This window comes from Myotis brandtii, unplaced genomic scaffold, assembly GCF_000412655.1.
Source record: "Myotis brandtii unplaced genomic scaffold, ASM41265v1 scaffold303, whole genome shotgun sequence".
Lineage (NCBI taxonomy): Eukaryota > Metazoa > Chordata > Mammalia > Chiroptera > Vespertilionidae > Myotis > Myotis brandtii.
Genome location: NW_005361573.1, coordinates 4,126,714 through 4,142,635, shown reverse-complemented (window position 1 = coordinate 4,142,635; position 15,922 = coordinate 4,126,714). Strand labels below are relative to the sequence as shown.

At 53.8% G+C, this 15,922-nt stretch overlaps 1 protein-coding gene across 3 annotated transcripts in view; it reads left to right on the top strand.

The window, feature by feature from the left end:
* Positions 1-15,469, top strand: part of TBC1D10A (TBC1 domain family, member 10A) — a 21,965-nt gene extending 6,496 nt beyond the window's left edge. For 2 of the 3 annotated variants that reach the window (XM_014542526.1, XM_005869752.2), the window contains exons 2-9: positions 5,716-5,815; positions 9,957-10,064; positions 12,022-12,128; positions 12,737-12,851; positions 12,931-12,996; positions 13,628-13,817; positions 13,933-14,087; positions 14,632-15,469. In XM_014542526.1, the coding sequence (XP_014398012.1) occupies positions 5,716-5,815; positions 9,957-10,064; positions 12,022-12,128; positions 12,737-12,851; positions 12,931-12,996; positions 13,628-13,817; positions 13,933-14,087; positions 14,632-15,108 (1,318 nt within the window). In that variant the 3' untranslated portion in view covers positions 15,109-15,469. Of the gene's footprint in view, positions 1-4,000; positions 5,134-5,715; positions 5,816-9,956; positions 10,065-12,021; positions 12,129-12,736; positions 12,852-12,930; positions 12,997-13,627; positions 13,818-13,932; positions 14,088-14,631 lie in introns of those variants that run through there. The other variant, XM_005869751.2, reaches the window with a different exon arrangement.
* The last annotated feature ends 453 nt before the right edge of the window (positions 15,470-15,922 follow it).

Sequence of the window (15,922 nt, the reverse complement as noted above, 5' to 3'; positions counted from 1 at the left end):
GAAACAAGCCAGACTCTCTCACCCAGACAGGGAGCCTGGACACTGCCCTGCCTCCAAGTCAGGGGCTGCCAGACCACAGAAGGGAGCACCAGGCTGCTACCCACCATCTTCCTTCTCCATACTGACTCACAGTGTGGCCTCGGGCAGATCACTTATCCTCTGGGCTACAGGCCTCAGCCCTCACTGTGGCCATTTGCACACCACCAACACACCCTCTCTTGCATTCCAGTTTCCTGTGATTGGTTATTATGGCCCTGGCATAAAAGCCATTTATACTTCAGTCATTACCAGCTCTTAGGTTAATGAACTCCAGAAGTTGTTGCCCAGTGTGCAAAGTAGGTCAGCTCTTTGTTTATCCTCACTTCTTCTAGCTCCTGGTGGGAGAGGGGACCCTGTTGTTCCCTGGATCTGTGATTGTCTGTGTTCTCTCTCAGTTTTCCACATTTTCATGTTGCTCACTCCTGCCCTTCTCCGCACAGAGGGAAGCGGCTCTCTACTGGGTGGGGCAGGAGAAGGGAAGAAGATGTGACAGGTATTGAAGCGGTGTTGTATGTGGGCACTCTGTCTTTATTGGACAGTTTAGTGACCAAGTGGCAGCTTTCGCTTCTAGGTTGTGTAACCTCGGGCACATTACTCAGCCATGCTGAGCTTTAGTGTTCTTGTCTGTTACATGGCGATAATGGAAGCTACTTCCTTGGGGAATTGTGTGCCTGTGTAGTGGTTGGCAGAGCCAGGAGACAGCCAGTGCTGGAAATGTGTCAGCTCTACTGTCTGGTGTGATCTCTACCACTGCCCTTCGAGAATGCGGCATGTCTCCATATTACAGAAGGGGAACCGAGTCTCTGAGAGTGGAGCTGTCTGCCCCTTTACACAGCCATAAAGTGGTAGGGCTGGGATCAGAAGCCAGGAATTATAGCGTGTGTGTCATTAAATAAATTCCTTAATCTCTTGGGGCCTCAATTGCTTTTGTGTAAAATGAGGAGAATCCTGCCCTGCCGCATGCGTATGTGCCTGTGTATATGGACCAGTCAGATGAGAAAGGGATGTGCAGGTGTGAGGTAAGCTGCAAATACTATTTGCTGGGCCCTTATATATTTATTCCTCAGTGAAGCCCTATAAAATGTGAGGTGTGTGTAATGGTCCCACTTAAAGATAAAGGTAAGACTTAAGGAGAGCAAGTATTTTGCCCATGGTCTCAGGTGGAGGATCTGCAATGGAAACCTAGGTTGGTAGGCTTCACTCTCCCCCACACCCCATTTGGCCTCCCCAGTGGCTGAGATGAGGAGGATCAATCCTTTTGGCCTGTGACCTTGGCTTTCTGATGGGCTGTGTTTTTCTTCCTTTGGGCTGGTTTGCAGAGTAAAGCTTGGAGAAGGGGCTTAGATTGCTTCCTTGGAACCAAGGTTTATCTTCCACCGTCAAAGGGGTCATGGGCACAGGGACCATACCTGACTGAGCCTGCCAACCAGAAGGGCTGTGGTATGCCTGGGCAGAAAGCAGACAGCTAGAAGGACCAGGGGAGCAGGAACCCCAACCTGCGGTCTCAGTAGCCTTGGGAAACAGTCTTGTCCCTCTGAGCTCCTAGAAGCCCCCAACCTCTGGGTTTGGGGAGAAGGCTAGGGAACTGAGAGCCTACAGAGCATATGGAGCCAGTGGTGTGCCACTGACACGTTGGGCCATGGCGTAGCACAGCACAGCTAAGCCTAGCTCAGCCCAAGAGCCCAACAGAATCTGGGACCAGGGGCTTCCTGGCAGCCCTCCTTTGCCTCCTCCGGGCCGCTCTCCCTCAGGAGAGGGTGGCTGGCAAATGGAACATTGCCCAGGCTTGCTGTCTCCAACGGAGGTTCTGGTTGAAAGCTGCATCCATTCATCATATCGAGCTCACGGAGCATTGCTAGATATGGGCACAGCACTCCCTGGGGCGGTCAGGAGGAGGGGGTTAGACTGTCTCTAGGGACTTGAGGCCCAGAGATAGAGCTCTACGTCCGCGTCTTTAAAACAGCCTTCTTTCCCTACAGCCTTCCTCAGGGAGTCAGAAACAGCACACGAGTCACTGTGACAGAGGGGAAGTCCTGGTTCCTGCCATTTATTAGCTTTGTGACTTTGCCCAAGTCATACAACCTCTCTGATTGGGTCAAGTTTCTCTGGGCCAAATGGAAATAGTAATTAATCTAGGAGGGATCCACCTCACTGGGCTATTAGGGGCACAAATAAAATTTCTATAGGCAGCAGTGGCTTGTAGCCCCGAATGCAATGCAGATGAAAGTAATGATGTCATGGCGAAAACCAGGCAGACATCTGAACACCTGTGAGGTGCGTGGTGCGAGTTATAGAAGTTAAGACACAGTCCTGTTAGGGAGGGATAGTGCAGAGCAAGATGAGCAAATTCCGGTAATGAGTTGCTCATTTTATTTTATTATTATTTCTTAATACTCTCCCGAGGATATTCTTCCATTGATTTTTAGAGAGTAGAAGAGAGAGGGAAAGACAGAGAGAAATATCAATGGAGAGAAACACATTGATTGGTTGGTTGCCTCCTGCACGAGCTTGGACCAGGGCCCAGGCTGGGGAGGAGCCTGCAACTGAGATACGTGCCCTTGACCGGAATCGAACCTCGGACCCTTTGGTCCGCAGGCGGATGCTCTATCCGCTGAGCCAAACCGGCTAGGGCCCCAGTTTTTAACCTGGGCTGCTAGAAACTGTTCTCATTAAGTTCTTTTGGTTGCAGACTCCTTCAGGCCACCTTAAGGTAAGAGGGGTTTTCTGAAGGGTGAGTGAGGCCCTCACACCTGAAGCATCCCCATGGACCATTTGGTCCCTTAAACTGGCCACACGGTCAGCTTCCCGGTCACTAGAAATTGGCTCATGTTCTCCTCCCACTATCGGGAGAAGCCACCTCAAGGCCTCTATCCCATCATGCTGTGTTCAGGGGCAGCCTAGCCTCAACTTCATTTCATGGCTCCTTTCTGGGCATCTTTCGAGGGTCAGTTCACAATGCAGACCACCTAGTCATATAGGGAAACTGAGGCTCAGAGAGGGCAAGGGACTTGCCTGGTGTGGAAGGGATTCCTATATCAGACAGCAGTTTGATCAGATGCCTTTTGAGGTCCTCACTGATTAGACTAAAAGATACATGACTCTTCTGACTTCCAATAAGTAGATAGCCTACAACTCTTCAGGGTACATCCTGTGCATAAAGGGAAGTCTACCTGCAGTTAGAGAGCGTGCGATGTGCTGAGTGCTGGGTACAACAGACCTGCAGTGTCTTCCTTCTCACCACCTCCAGGAGGGTTACACTCCTCTGCTGTTGGAGGAGAAGGCATTCAAATGACCACATTTTCTCAAAATTTTTTCAGTTTAAGCTTTTAAAAATCAAAACAGAATCTTCCCATTGACATGTACATTTAAAGAAGTGGTGGTTTTTTTTGTATATTCCTGAGAAAGTCTTGCCAAATCAATGGTGTAGCTGAAAATCAGTAGTGTCTTAGTATCCAGGAAATACGGTCGCTTGTTTTGTACCCGATTGAAATTCCGGTTTGCGGTCTGATGTTCGGGCTTTGAAACTGCCAAAGCTGTTATCTGTCATCAGTTACAGAAAAAAAGCACAGAACTTGAATGTGTTCCCCTGTGTGTCTGCAGTTCCCCTGTGTGTCTGCACTTGGGAAAAGTGGATATTTCTGAGGCCCTGCAATCAGAGCTTATCAACAAAGACAGACCCGAGGTGTCAAATAGGCATGTATTACGTGGGAATTCTTTGAAAACTGGTCATCTCAGATGAAAGCCTTGCCCTCTCTGAGCCTTAGTTCCCTCATTTGCTGACTGGGGGGACTTGACCAGATATGATCCACATCCGTGACTGCCAAAGCTTCTTGCTGACTGACCCAGTGTGGACACTCCCTTTCATTCAGGGAACTAGAAGGCTCCTCCTCTGACTTGTATAGTTGAGTGTTTGTAGGTGGTGAAAGGCAGGATGGCTTGTGATGCACGGTTCTTTGGTTTTCGCTTCCTCGGTGTTTGGGGGTTGCAGGACCTGATCTGAAGGCGTGGTCTCTGCTTTTCTCTTCTCAAGGAGAGAAGGGGAGTGTCCTCAGGCCTTGATTTTGCCTCTAGGCAGTGAGAGGGTCAGACGTTTAAGACCGGGATGACCAGTGTCGGTGTGCCTAGGGTGGCCGGGTTGGCCGCCGCTGTCGTCCTTCCTCGGCTGTTCGGCGCTGAGGCTATTCTCAGGCGTGTGCAGTTCCCCAGAAAACTTGCACTGAAGTAGAGGACCTGCCCTTTTGTGTCTCAGAGGCCTCGGCTGTGCCAGGGCTCCTCCCTCTGCTCTTCTAACCAGTAAAAGTCAGCAGTGCGTTTCCTTCCGGCAGAGAGAGAATCAGAATTGAGGCCTGGCCAAGCCCTGGCCTCACCATGTCCTGTTCCTGGAGCCTCCTCCCAGGCGCCTCCATGCCTTCGCCCCTCCTTTCTGGGCGGTCAGGCAGGACCGAGTGCAGGCTCTTGGCTAGGAGCTGACTTGGGTTTGAGTCTGGGTTTTTCCACTGATTTGCTGTTTCACTCTGAGCAAGACGCCCTCTCTGGATATCTTACCTCTCACTGTTGTCAAGTACTTTTTAAATTGGAAAAAAAAAAAAAAAAAAAGGAAGCACAAAAAGGAAATTTACAAGCTCCATAATCCACCACTTTAAAAAATAACTTTAATAAGAGAGAGTGTATATAGAGAGGTACACATATACATTTTGTTGTTTTACTGATATTGCTCTATAGATTAAGTAGTAAAACATATGTAAATACTCAGATTGCAAATGCTAGTCTCCTCTTTCTCATTGCCCCTCCTGGAGACTCACTCCTTAGAGGAAACCCACTCACTCGAAGTACCTTCTGGCAAAGCCAGGGATTCCTACCCCAGCCTGCCTCAGCTGCTTTGGGGCATGTCTGGCTGCATGGGGCGGATCTCCATGCTAAGGTCTTTTCCCCACTGAGCATTCAGTGCCAGTAGAAAGTTAATGCCATGAGGTCCAGGACTTTGGTCTGGTCACATGACTGCTTCCCCACAGCCTGCCCAGATGCCCTGGCCCTAGAACAATGCCCACACAGCTGTGATAGCTGCTCAGTTGGTGGATGGATGTACAAATACAGGTGGTATTTGTTGGGGCTTTGATGTGTGTGTAGGATTTTGATTGGTAGAGACAACTTGGAGAGCGTTCCAGCAAAAGGACTGGCATGAGCAAAGTTTGGAAGGTGGGAAAGGGCCAGGGTGTAATTGGGGAAACTATGAGTAACTAGTTTTGCTGGAGTGAAGAGGTGAGCATGTTATTTCTGTACTTGTTAGACTAGTTTTTTCATCCACCTCTGCGCTTTGCAAGCAGGCCCTCTGAAGAGGCTGATTTATCAAGACAGATCTAGAACAGGAATGTTTTGCTCTGGTGCACAAATGCAGGCACTCCGGCCTCTGCCTCAGAAAGACATGGTGACCCTTGGCCCCTTGACACATTGGGGGAGTAGGCACTTGAACCTGATGTCTCTCTGGACTATGCCTTTCAGGGAGGGGGCAGAGTTTCCTCCCATCTGTGTCAGGGCATTCATGAGTTAGCAGCCCCAAAGGGAATGGCGGGGATGGAGGGCAGGGGAGAAAGAGGACTGACAACTGCTGGCTAGGACCTACGCCAAGGCCTTTGCTTCTCTTGGCACCTCTGATCGGCCCTGCCCTCTGCTCCACAGGCTGGAGGAGGTCCCTCTGGAGGTGCTGAGGCAGAGGGAGTCCAAGTGGCTGGACATGCTCAACAACTGGGACAAGTGGATGGCCAAGAAGCACAAAAAGGTGAGGGGCCCAGCCCTGGGCCTTGGGCTGGGAGTTGGTAGCTGGGGGAGGAAGAGGGAGAAACTGTATTAGCTTAGAGGAGCAGGGGCTTCTCCAGGTGCCAGTTGCCTTAGGTGTGCCCCATCTAAGCTCTGCAGTGGGAACAGAAGCTGTGCGGAGGGCACGCCCAGCCTTCACTTGGTCCTCCCACGTGACTTCAGACTCATGCAGAGTTTGTCCTGGAATCAAACTTCAAAGCCACTCTCAGCTAAAAGCCCTTACAGGCAGCTTTCCTCCACCCGCTCCTGGGGGAGTCCTTACTGCTGCTTACGTCTGGGGAGGACTTTATGATGCTGATAACAGCTAACGTGTCGAGCATTGGCCGCATGCTGGACAGTTGACTTGGATAATCCTTACAACAGTCCAGTGAGGTTGGTAATAGTGATACCCCCACTTTACAGATGACCCGCAGAATTAAAATTTGAACCCCGGTATCTAATAATGTTAGTGCCTATGCTCTTTATCACCACACTAAGGGGATTTCTTCACCCTCTAGATTAATTTGATGAGTTTCCTTTTGCCTCCTGGCCAAAGCAAAAAGAAAGAAAAGTACCTCGCAGTTTAATAGTCATAAAAACGAAAATGCGAGTGGGCCTTGTCCAGTCAGGCTATCTTTAGGCACCAACTCTGTTGTCTGGTAGGAATGTCTTAGATGTGTGTGTATTGGTACTCTGGCCCCGTTAGCAGGTTCTGGTTGCTCCCTGGCCTACTGGAGGTCTGTCCAGAGCCTCACAGCTGGGGTCCCTGCATAAGCTCCTAGTGCAGAGAGCGAACCCCTGGCTCAGTGTCATCAGCTGGCACACGGGTGTGGTCTAGGCTGGCACAGCTAGCTGCAGGGCCTAGCAGAAGGGTCAGGTTCAGCTGGGGCCCAGCCCCACTGCCTTCCTCTCTTCATGCCCAGGGTTAGCTGGGTAACTTTGCCCTTACAGCCTCAGTTTCACTTGTCACGTGGGAATGACAATACTGTTGCCAGGCTCTCCTAGGAGGTGTGACTGTAAAGCCCTGTGCCCGGGGAGGTGAGGTGCAGCGAGGCCTGGGCTCTTTCCTGCTGTTCTATGTGGGCGTTGGGGCACTCATTTTTTGCTGCTTATTAGAATGTCTTTCTCTCTTTCTCTTCTCTTTTATTTATTTATTTTTGTTTAAGGCAGCTGCTCCTCAGCTGCCTCCAGTCTGACTCTGGGGTCTGTTTTCCTGCCTCCTCACCCCTCAGGCTCGTATCTGAGCTTCAGCTCCTCCACTGTCTGTTGTGGTGACTAGTGGCTCTCACCTTCTTGCCGCAGCCTCCCTTGCAAACGGGGATTCCAGAGGGGTGCCTTGGGGAGTTCCTCTCAGCAGAGCACCCAGCAGCACTTCCTCTTCCCCTTTGCTTCCCTGACACTGTGGTTAGAGGCTGAGGGCTACCCCTGCCCAGCAGGGGCCACCACAGGAGGCCTCACCCCTGCCCCTACCCAGAGGCCCTAACCTTCTGCTCTACGCCTGCCCCCTCGGCTGTGGCCACACTGGCCCTGGGAGATTTGCCTGCCTGACTGCGCAGGCTTGGGCTCTCCCTGTGGTGAAGAAGTCATGGCACAGGAAGGACGATACCTGTTTCAGGAAGTGTGTTCAGACCCAGAACTTCTCCTGGACTTATCCGGAGTCCCCAGGAGGGGGCCCAGCCCTGTGGCTAGAATGCTGTCTGCCCCGTATGGCACTGCTCGAGCAGTGAGCTCAGCAGGCAGGCAGTGGTCTCAGCTGCAGTCACAGCGGCCTCCTTTCCCCAGACGTTGCCTCCGAGAATGATAGCCCCTTATGCCTTCTGTTCACCCGAGCACTCTCTGCTGCTTTATCCTTGCTGATCCCCATCATTGCCTTCTTCCCTAAGGCAGGCACGTGGAGATCCCCTCTGTGCTGAGGAGGATTCCAGAGGCCAGAACGGGAAAGGCTAGCTGAATGCTGAATCTCGCTCCCCAGCCCTGAGCCTGAGCGAGAACCTTAGTGGACTGAAGGTGTTCCAGGGGGCTTCTGGGGCAGACCACATATGACAGGGCTGTGATGAGGCGGGGGCTGGTTTGGCTGATGACCCTGAGGGGAGCCTAAAGGCCTGTGACTCTGGGCTACACTACATCCCTTTGTCAAAACCTGCCCAGACCAAGTGGCTTCCTTAAGGAGACCCTTGTCCCACAGCAGCAGGAAACTGTTCCCAGAGTCTGGGGCAGTTCCCTTCCGCTCCCTTTCTCCCCCCACTTTGCAGGCAGTCCCAGAGCTTCAGTTTGGCTCCTGTGACCAGTGACTCTGCCTTCCCCCACTGCCCTCAGCCTCTGCCTCCTTCCTGGTTCTTGACTCTCTCTGACCCTTGGAAAGTTTTCTCTTGTTTGTGCTGGTCATCAGGAAGGCCCGGCTTTCTGTGCTCCCTCCTCTGAGGGTTTCAGTGGGATTGTTTGAGGGGGTTTCCAGGTGAGGGGAAGGTAGGTGTGATCCCAAGGCCCTGGAGCTCCTGTGTCAGGCATCCTCTTGGGATGGGAGGGGTGGAGAGGAAGCCAGCATTTACTGAAGACAGACTATTAGGCATGGTCCCTCACACCCCCATTCTTTCTTCTTTTTTTATTTTTTACGAAGAGCCAAACCCAGACTTGAACAGCCGAACCCAGTGCTGCAGGGCGGGGCCTACCCCCCAAGGGCTGAGTCTAGACCTGAAGAGCTGACCCTAGTCTTGAAGGCAGAGCCTAGCCCAGCCGTGGGCAAACTACAGCCCGCGGGCCGGATTCGGCCCGTTTGAAATGAATAAAACTAAAAAAAAAAAAGACCGTACCCTTTTATGTAATGATGTTTACTTTGAATTTATATTAGTTCACACAAACACTCCATCCATGCTTTTGTTCTGGCCCTCCGGTCCAGTTTAAGAACCCATTGTGGTCCTCGAGTCAAAAAGTTTGCCCACCCCTGGCCTAGCCCCTAAGAGACTAGCCGAGCCTCAAAGAGTCCAGCCGAGCCCTGAAGAGCCGGAGCTAGTTTCCAACGGCTGACCTTGCTTCCCAAGAGCCAAGCCTAACCCAAAAGATCCCCTCATCCCATTCTGATAGAATCCTAGGTATTGTCATTCTGATACTGCGATCAGGGAAGCTGCCTCAGAGCCTCATTCAGTCCCAAGCCCAGGGTGAGCTTGCCTCCTGCCTGGCTCTGAGAGGCCAGTGAGGTCAAAGGTGCACGGGACTGGACCCCTCTAGCCTGGGAGTGTAGCTCGGAGCTGGTGGGGTCCTCTGTGGTGTGGTCGCCTCTGACAGTATGACCTTGATATTCTTCCCACTCTTTGCCTCATTTTCCCCATTTGTGAAAGATACGATGGTTTTTCAGAATGGGTTTGGGCAGGGAGGCCTTTTTTTTTCCTGATAAAGAATAGCTAGGATATGAATTGAGCACTAGCTCTGAGTCATGTGCCACCCAAACACTTCCTCTCTCCCCTCTCCGGGCCTTGAGTGGTGGGGAGGACCTGTGCCATTTTAGCACCCAGGCTAGCTGCCTCTGACCGAGGGAGCTTGGGGCTGGGGAGAGCAGAAGAGAGGCAGGGACTCTTGACCAAAACAAAGAGGAAGCCATTGTGATCAGCTCCGATCTTCCTTCTAAGTTGTGCTGAGATCTCTCCTCTCTAGGCTGGCTGTGTCCTGCTACACAGCTACTTACACGCCCCCATGAAAGTGTCCCCACCACATTCTTGGGCATTTCATGAGCTACCCTCCATGTGACTATAGCTGTGCACCGCACTGTGCAGATCCTTCCTGGTGACGTCCTATGGGGCGCCTCCAACTTGTATTGTTCCATTTTGATTCTAAAATGGTGATAAGGATTCAGAATTTGCTGTAGCCCTCAGGAATGCCTGCACTGTCACTGGACTGGGGGATGTGAGGACTCTGCCATCACCTGGTGGCAGCACAGTTAATTGCAGCCACCCCCCTCCCCCTAATCACAGGCTCTGCATTGTAGCAATAGTAGGAAAGTCCTCGTTTCTCCCCTTGCGAATGTGCTCACGGAGGGCCTGCCATGCCCCAGCAGAGGGGCTGGGCTGGCACGAAGCCCCTGGCGGAGCTGCTGGTGGATGCATTGGCACATGCCTCTTTTTCGCTTTCAGATCCGTCTGCGGTGCCAGAAGGGCATCCCACCTTCTCTGCGGGGCCGTGCTTGGCAGTACCTGTCAGGGGGCAAGGTGAAGCTACAGCAGAACCCTGGAAAGTTTGACGTGAGTTGCCTTTCCTCCACCCTGTCCTTCCTTCCTCGTCTCTTGGCTATTCCCCACGGCAGTGATCCTCCATGCATCACCCGGACCTCAGCACTGTGAGCAATGGCTAGAACCACCCGCCAAGTACTTGACTGCCCATTCCTGCCTTTTCTCTTGACAGTCACTCAGGTTCGCTTTCTTTGGCTCAGTGGGCCACCTCCCAGCTCTTGTCTATCAGGAAGGGACACTTAGACCAGTGCCCTGACTGCTGTGGGCCCTGTGCTTAGGGCCTTTGGGCACCTCCCCAGTAGGACTACAGAACCCCGAACACTTCCTGGCCTCCCAGCTTCTACTCTTTCTCTTGTCTCCTCCAACCTCAGCCAGACATGGTTCACCTCTGTTGCTTGTGGGGTTATCAGCCTGGGGATGGCAGAGAGAAATTAATATCAGGGGTCAGAAGCCGTTTAGTGGCCAGGATAAGAACACCCCTCCATTCATGGGGCTTCTTGGGCTTGACTGGGCTGGGCAGCTCCTCCAGCCTGCTCCAAACTGTGGGAGGCAGTTGGCTTTCCTGGCGTTGCCCCAGTTTACCTACCAGAATCCCATTAGGGTTTCTCCCCGGCTCTTGGGACGGGTGACAGAAAGACCGTGAGAGAGCTGCTAACATACTTCATGCTTCAGTGAACACTGTTCCCAGGAACGGTGGGTGGGCAGAGCAGGGCAGCCTTGAGTTTCTGCTGTTTACTGGGAGAGGGTGAGAGCTGTTTGCAGGCAGAACTTGGCACTGGAGGTCAGGAAATCTGGTGGAGTGTCTGCCTGGGGGCAGCTCTGAATTAGGGCAGTTGGACTGGTTGCCAATACCTGGCCCCACTCAAGCAGCCTCTCCATTTCAGAGTCTTACTCCCAGTGTGGCTACATACCTTCAGTTTCAGGGAGCTGCATCCTGGACAGAGTGGGAGCCCCACCTAAATCTGTAGCTTACTTCTGGCCGTCAGAGGTGCAGCATGAGATCTGAGAGCTGGGGCATCCTGGCCAACCTCCTGCTAGCAGCTGTGAGTGCATCTTGTGTGAGCAGCAGAGCACAGAGCTGTGTGTGCGTTGTGTGTGTGTTGAGTGGTGTATCTGGACAGGGAAGGGCCACCCCTATGGGGTCTTCAAGATTGCTTGTGGAAGAAGGTAGATTTGCTAAGAAAGGTCTTCAAGATGTCCTGAAGCAGAGTGCTGGGTCCCTGAGGCAGTCCTAGGGGCTGGAACAGTGGCTTATGAGCACGCCTGCCTCTGTCGCAGGCTCCTGATTGTGGGAGCTCAGAGTTAGGGAGAGCAGAAGAGACAGGGATTCTTGACCAAAACAAAGAGGAAGCCATTTTGATCAGCTCCAACCTTCCTCCTCTCTCTCTCTCTCTCTCTCTCTCTCTCTCCCTCACACACACGCGTGCACATACACACACACACACACACACACACACACACACACACTCCACACCTTCCCTACAGGGAGACAGGTAGCAGAAGAGTTGGGATTGACAGCTCTGAGTCAACCTAGCTTCCAGGCCCAACGCAACTCCACCATTTTTCTAATCACAAAGCCTGGGCAAATGGCTGTTCTCTGGCCCTCATCTGTGAACAGTCTGATGCTAGGACCTTTATGGTAGCCCTCCATCTTAAGGATGTGACGTAACGTGAGTCCTGAATGAAATTCCTAGATGTTGCTTCCAGCTGCAGCTGTGATGGACATGCTTACCCACAAGGTCTTCCTGGAGCCAGAATCACCCCTCAGGTTTCCAGGTCCTTCCCCACCCTGCCTCTTTACCCCTCCCAGGCTTTTTCATTTGGTCTTCCTGACCTACCCTCAGGAAGGCCCAGTCCATGATGGGATTGGGTGGCCTTGCTCCTGGCGCAGGGCTCCTCCAATATTTAGGACAGTTGTGTCACCCTAGCCATCCTAACTCCTAATGTATCCCCTTGACCTTGCTTCCAGGAGCTGGATATGGCCCCGGGGGACTCCAAGTGGCTGGACGTGATCGAGCGTGACCTGCACCGGCAGTTCCCTTTCCACGAGATGTTTGTGTCCCGGGGCGGGCACGGGTGAGCAGGCTGGGTGTGGTGGTCTGGTAGCGGCTTTAGGCCCTGTCCCTCAGGAGCCAGAGGAGGTCAAATGAGTTTGGGGGTATTGTGGGGCCCAGGAGCTAAAACTATACTTTAGAGTTTTCCGTCTTTGGTTTGAGTCTGATGGTCCTCTTAGCATCTCTTACCTCTGGGGCAATTTTCATCATTTACTCCTCAGAGTGTTAGAACTTGCCCAGCCTGATCATCCCCTGGAAACAGGTTTCAGTGGGGAGAAAGGGTGTGAGAGACAGTGGGGTGCACAGGGGTCTGTAGGGAGAGAGGTGGCAGGCCAGGGGACCGAGACAGATCCCTGGGATAAAGGTGGGCTGGCTGAGGTGCCCCTGCTTTCTCCTTGAGGCTCTGCTCTCACCTGCCAAGTGGGGAAGCCCCTTTCTTCCTCCATCCTCTGGCCACGTGAGAGTTTGTGTGCTGCAATGGGAGACTGACCCCTTCGTGACCACAACCAGGTCACGTCCCCTCTCGAGAGAAGTACAGATTCTGAGCCAGGTCTGGTCTAGGGGGGCACAGATGAGGGCAGTGGTGGCAGAGTCACACCTGCCATCCTGCAACGCTTGGCATTTCTACAGCCAGCAGGACCTATTCCGTGTGCTGAAGGCCTACACGCTGTACCGACCTGAGGAGGGCTACTGCCAGGCCCAGGCACCCATCGCCGCTGTTCTGCTCATGCACATGCCTGCTGAGGTACCACCAGGCCCTGGGCAGGCACGCGGGCGGGCAGGGAACACCCAGCAGCAAGGCCTTATGTCTCTCTCACCCACAGCAAGCATTCTGGTGCCTGGTGCAGATCTGTGAGAAGTACCTGCCCGGCTACTACAGCGAGAAACTGGTGAGTGCTTGCTGGGCCCAGGACCTGTCTCCAAGCCTTTCTCTCCGCAGGCACTCCTGCCCCTGCTCGAAACCTTCTCAGCCTTCAGTTGCTTTCAAACTAAGTCCCTGGGTCTGCAAGGGCCAGGCCTCCCAGGCGCCAGCATCATCGGTTCCACACTTGTTTCCATCCCAGCCTTCAGCTGTCTGGCCACTGTAGACTCATGGTTCCTCCAGTGCGCCCATGTGCCTCCCTGCCTTGGCTTTGGCACAGGCTTCACCCATCCCTTTCCTTCCCTGCCTTCTTCTGACAACAACTCCTTTCTGCCCTCGGGAGCTTTCCTTGACCCTTACAAGTGGGACTGTGGCACATGCTCACCCAGGGTTCCTGTTCCTGCCATGTTCTAGGCACTCAGTCCCCCTCCCACTCCCCTCGTCTGTTTGCTCCTGTGACTCATGTCTTCACTACATGCTCACAGGGGGACTGGCTGTCTGTTGGCTCATCATTGTATCCCAGAATCCAGCATGAGGCTGGCTCCCTGTAGGAGTAGCCACCTGAGGAATGAATGAATGCTTGCCTGGTGCTGGGGCCTGGGTGTAGTCCCTGCCATGGCTGATGCTGGTCCATGGTCATGGTCTCGCTGTTCCCCCAGGAGGCAATCCAGCTGGATGGGGAGATCCTCTTCTCTCTGCTGCAGAAGGTGTCACCTGTGGCCCACAAGCACCTCAGCCGGCAGAAGATCGACCCACTGCTCTACATGACAGAGTGGTTCATGTGTGCCTTCGCCCGCACCCTGCCCTGGAGCTCTGTGCTGCGCGTCTGGGACATGTTTTTCTGCGAAGGTACCAGATTGAGCTCTGGGGAGCACTCCTGCCCCCAGCCCAGCCCACAGGGGATCTCTATTTTCAGAAACTCCCTAAAGGCCCTCTTGCACTCACTGCCTGCTCCCCCTTACAGGAGTCAAGATCATCTTCCGGGTGGGCCTGGTGCTGCTGAAGCATGCGCTGGGATCCCCGGAGAAGCTCAAGGCCTGCCAGGGCCAGTACGAGACTATCGAGCGGCTGCGCAGCCTCAGCCCCAAGATCATGCAGGAGGCCTTTCTGGTCCAGGAGGTGCGGGCCACACCTTCCCCTCACCGCTTGGAGGGGGAACCGTGCGGGCCCTCTGCCCCTGAGGGTGGGTCATTGGTACCAAGCTCGGTGCCCAGCAGTCCAGCATGGTGTGGTAGAGCTCATCCTTCTATCTGAGTGAGAAGAGGGGCGCAGCGAGGCCTCAGTCTGGGGGCCTTCCCGTTCTGGACCTCTTGGGAATGAGAAGAGCTGCAACCCCTCACCTCTCTTCCTCTGGTACCACATCCACGACTTGGCTTTAATTTCCCTTTTTTCTTTCTTTTGTGGATTTTTCTCTCTCAGGGGCTGTAATTAGCTGACACATAATTAGGCGAGTGGAGTCATGAGTTGTGGGCAGCGGGTCTCAAGTGCCTGGCTCACCACCACTAGGGGACTTGTGACCACCACAGGGGCCAGACCTTCACTCTTCCTGTGGTCAGCCTGTAGTGACCAGACTGGGGGACTCCAAGGCAGAGCCGGGACCCAGGCTGGAAGGCCGAGGGGAAGGTTCTTCCTGGTGCCCACCTGCCTGTCACTGCTCCCACAGGTGATCGAGTTGCCAGTGACAGAGCGCCAGATTGAGCGTGAGCACCTCATCCAACTACGGCGCTGGCAGGAGACCCGCGGTGAATTGCAGTGCTGCTCGCCACCCAGGCTGCATGGTGCCAAGGCCATCCTGGAGGCAGAACCAGGCCCCCGGCCCACCCTGCAACCATCACCGTCCATCCGTCTGCCCCCAGATGCCCCGCTTCCTGGCTCCAAAAGCAAGCCCAAGCCACCCAAGCAGATTCCGAAGGAGCCGCAGAAGCAGGAGAAGGCGAGTGGGCAGCTGGACAAGACCCCAACGCCAGGTCAAGCCAAGATGGCGATCGCTGGCGGAGATGCATGTCCTCCACAGGATGTGCCCCCGAAGGACCCAGTCCCCCAGGACCCATCCCCTCAGGACTCAGCTCCCCAGGTTTCAGCTCACCACTGCTCCCAGGAGAGCCTGGTGTCCCAGGAGAGTGAGGACACCTACTTGTAACCCTGGCATCTCAGGCCTCCAGGGCGGGGTCTCCACACACCTACATGGTTCGCGGACTGACACACTCCAGGGCCTGCCCACCCTCTGAGGGTCTGGCTGCCTGGCTACTGGGTGCAGAGAGTCTGGCTGGCCCAGCACAGGTTCTGCCCAAGCCTCCTTATTTATTTTCTCCAGAGTGGAGCTCGGGCCGATCCAACTGGGGCAGGCAGAAGTGAGGGCCTCACTCAGGCCTCTCCTTCTGGGGGGATGCTCCCCAGGGCTAGGGCACTGATGAGGGGAGAGAGTGGGGTACAGGGTAGGGTACTCTTTGTGTAAAATAGAAACATGGTTTTGTACAGAAATAAACAGGTTTGTATAGAGAGCTGGTGTGCAGCTAAGGGCTGGGCAAGGGGGTGCCACCACCCCTGGTGCTCAGCATCTCTTCCACTTCCTACAGAGTCCACATCTTGGCCTCAGCCAAGCACCAGAGTCTCTCGGAGAAGTACCTTGCGAGAGGGAATGCCAAGACCAGGGCCAGCCCCTGTTCTGGGTCCCCATTTCTCTTACTCCATCCCTCAGCCCCTTGTCCACCATCTACCATGGGTGAGAGTCACCAGGGCTGGAGCCCAGTGCTAGGGCAGAGCGGGCATACTCCCCAGGTCTTGATTCCTGCTCATCACTGATGGGGTGGAGTTCCTAAGATCCTTTTAGGGTGTTCTCCTTAAGGCCTGGCCTGGATGCTACTTTTGGACCTCAATAAGGTTCTTTTTTTTATTGATTTGGGAGAGAGAGAAGTATTTTGTTGTTCCACTTATTTATGCATTAATTGGTTGAT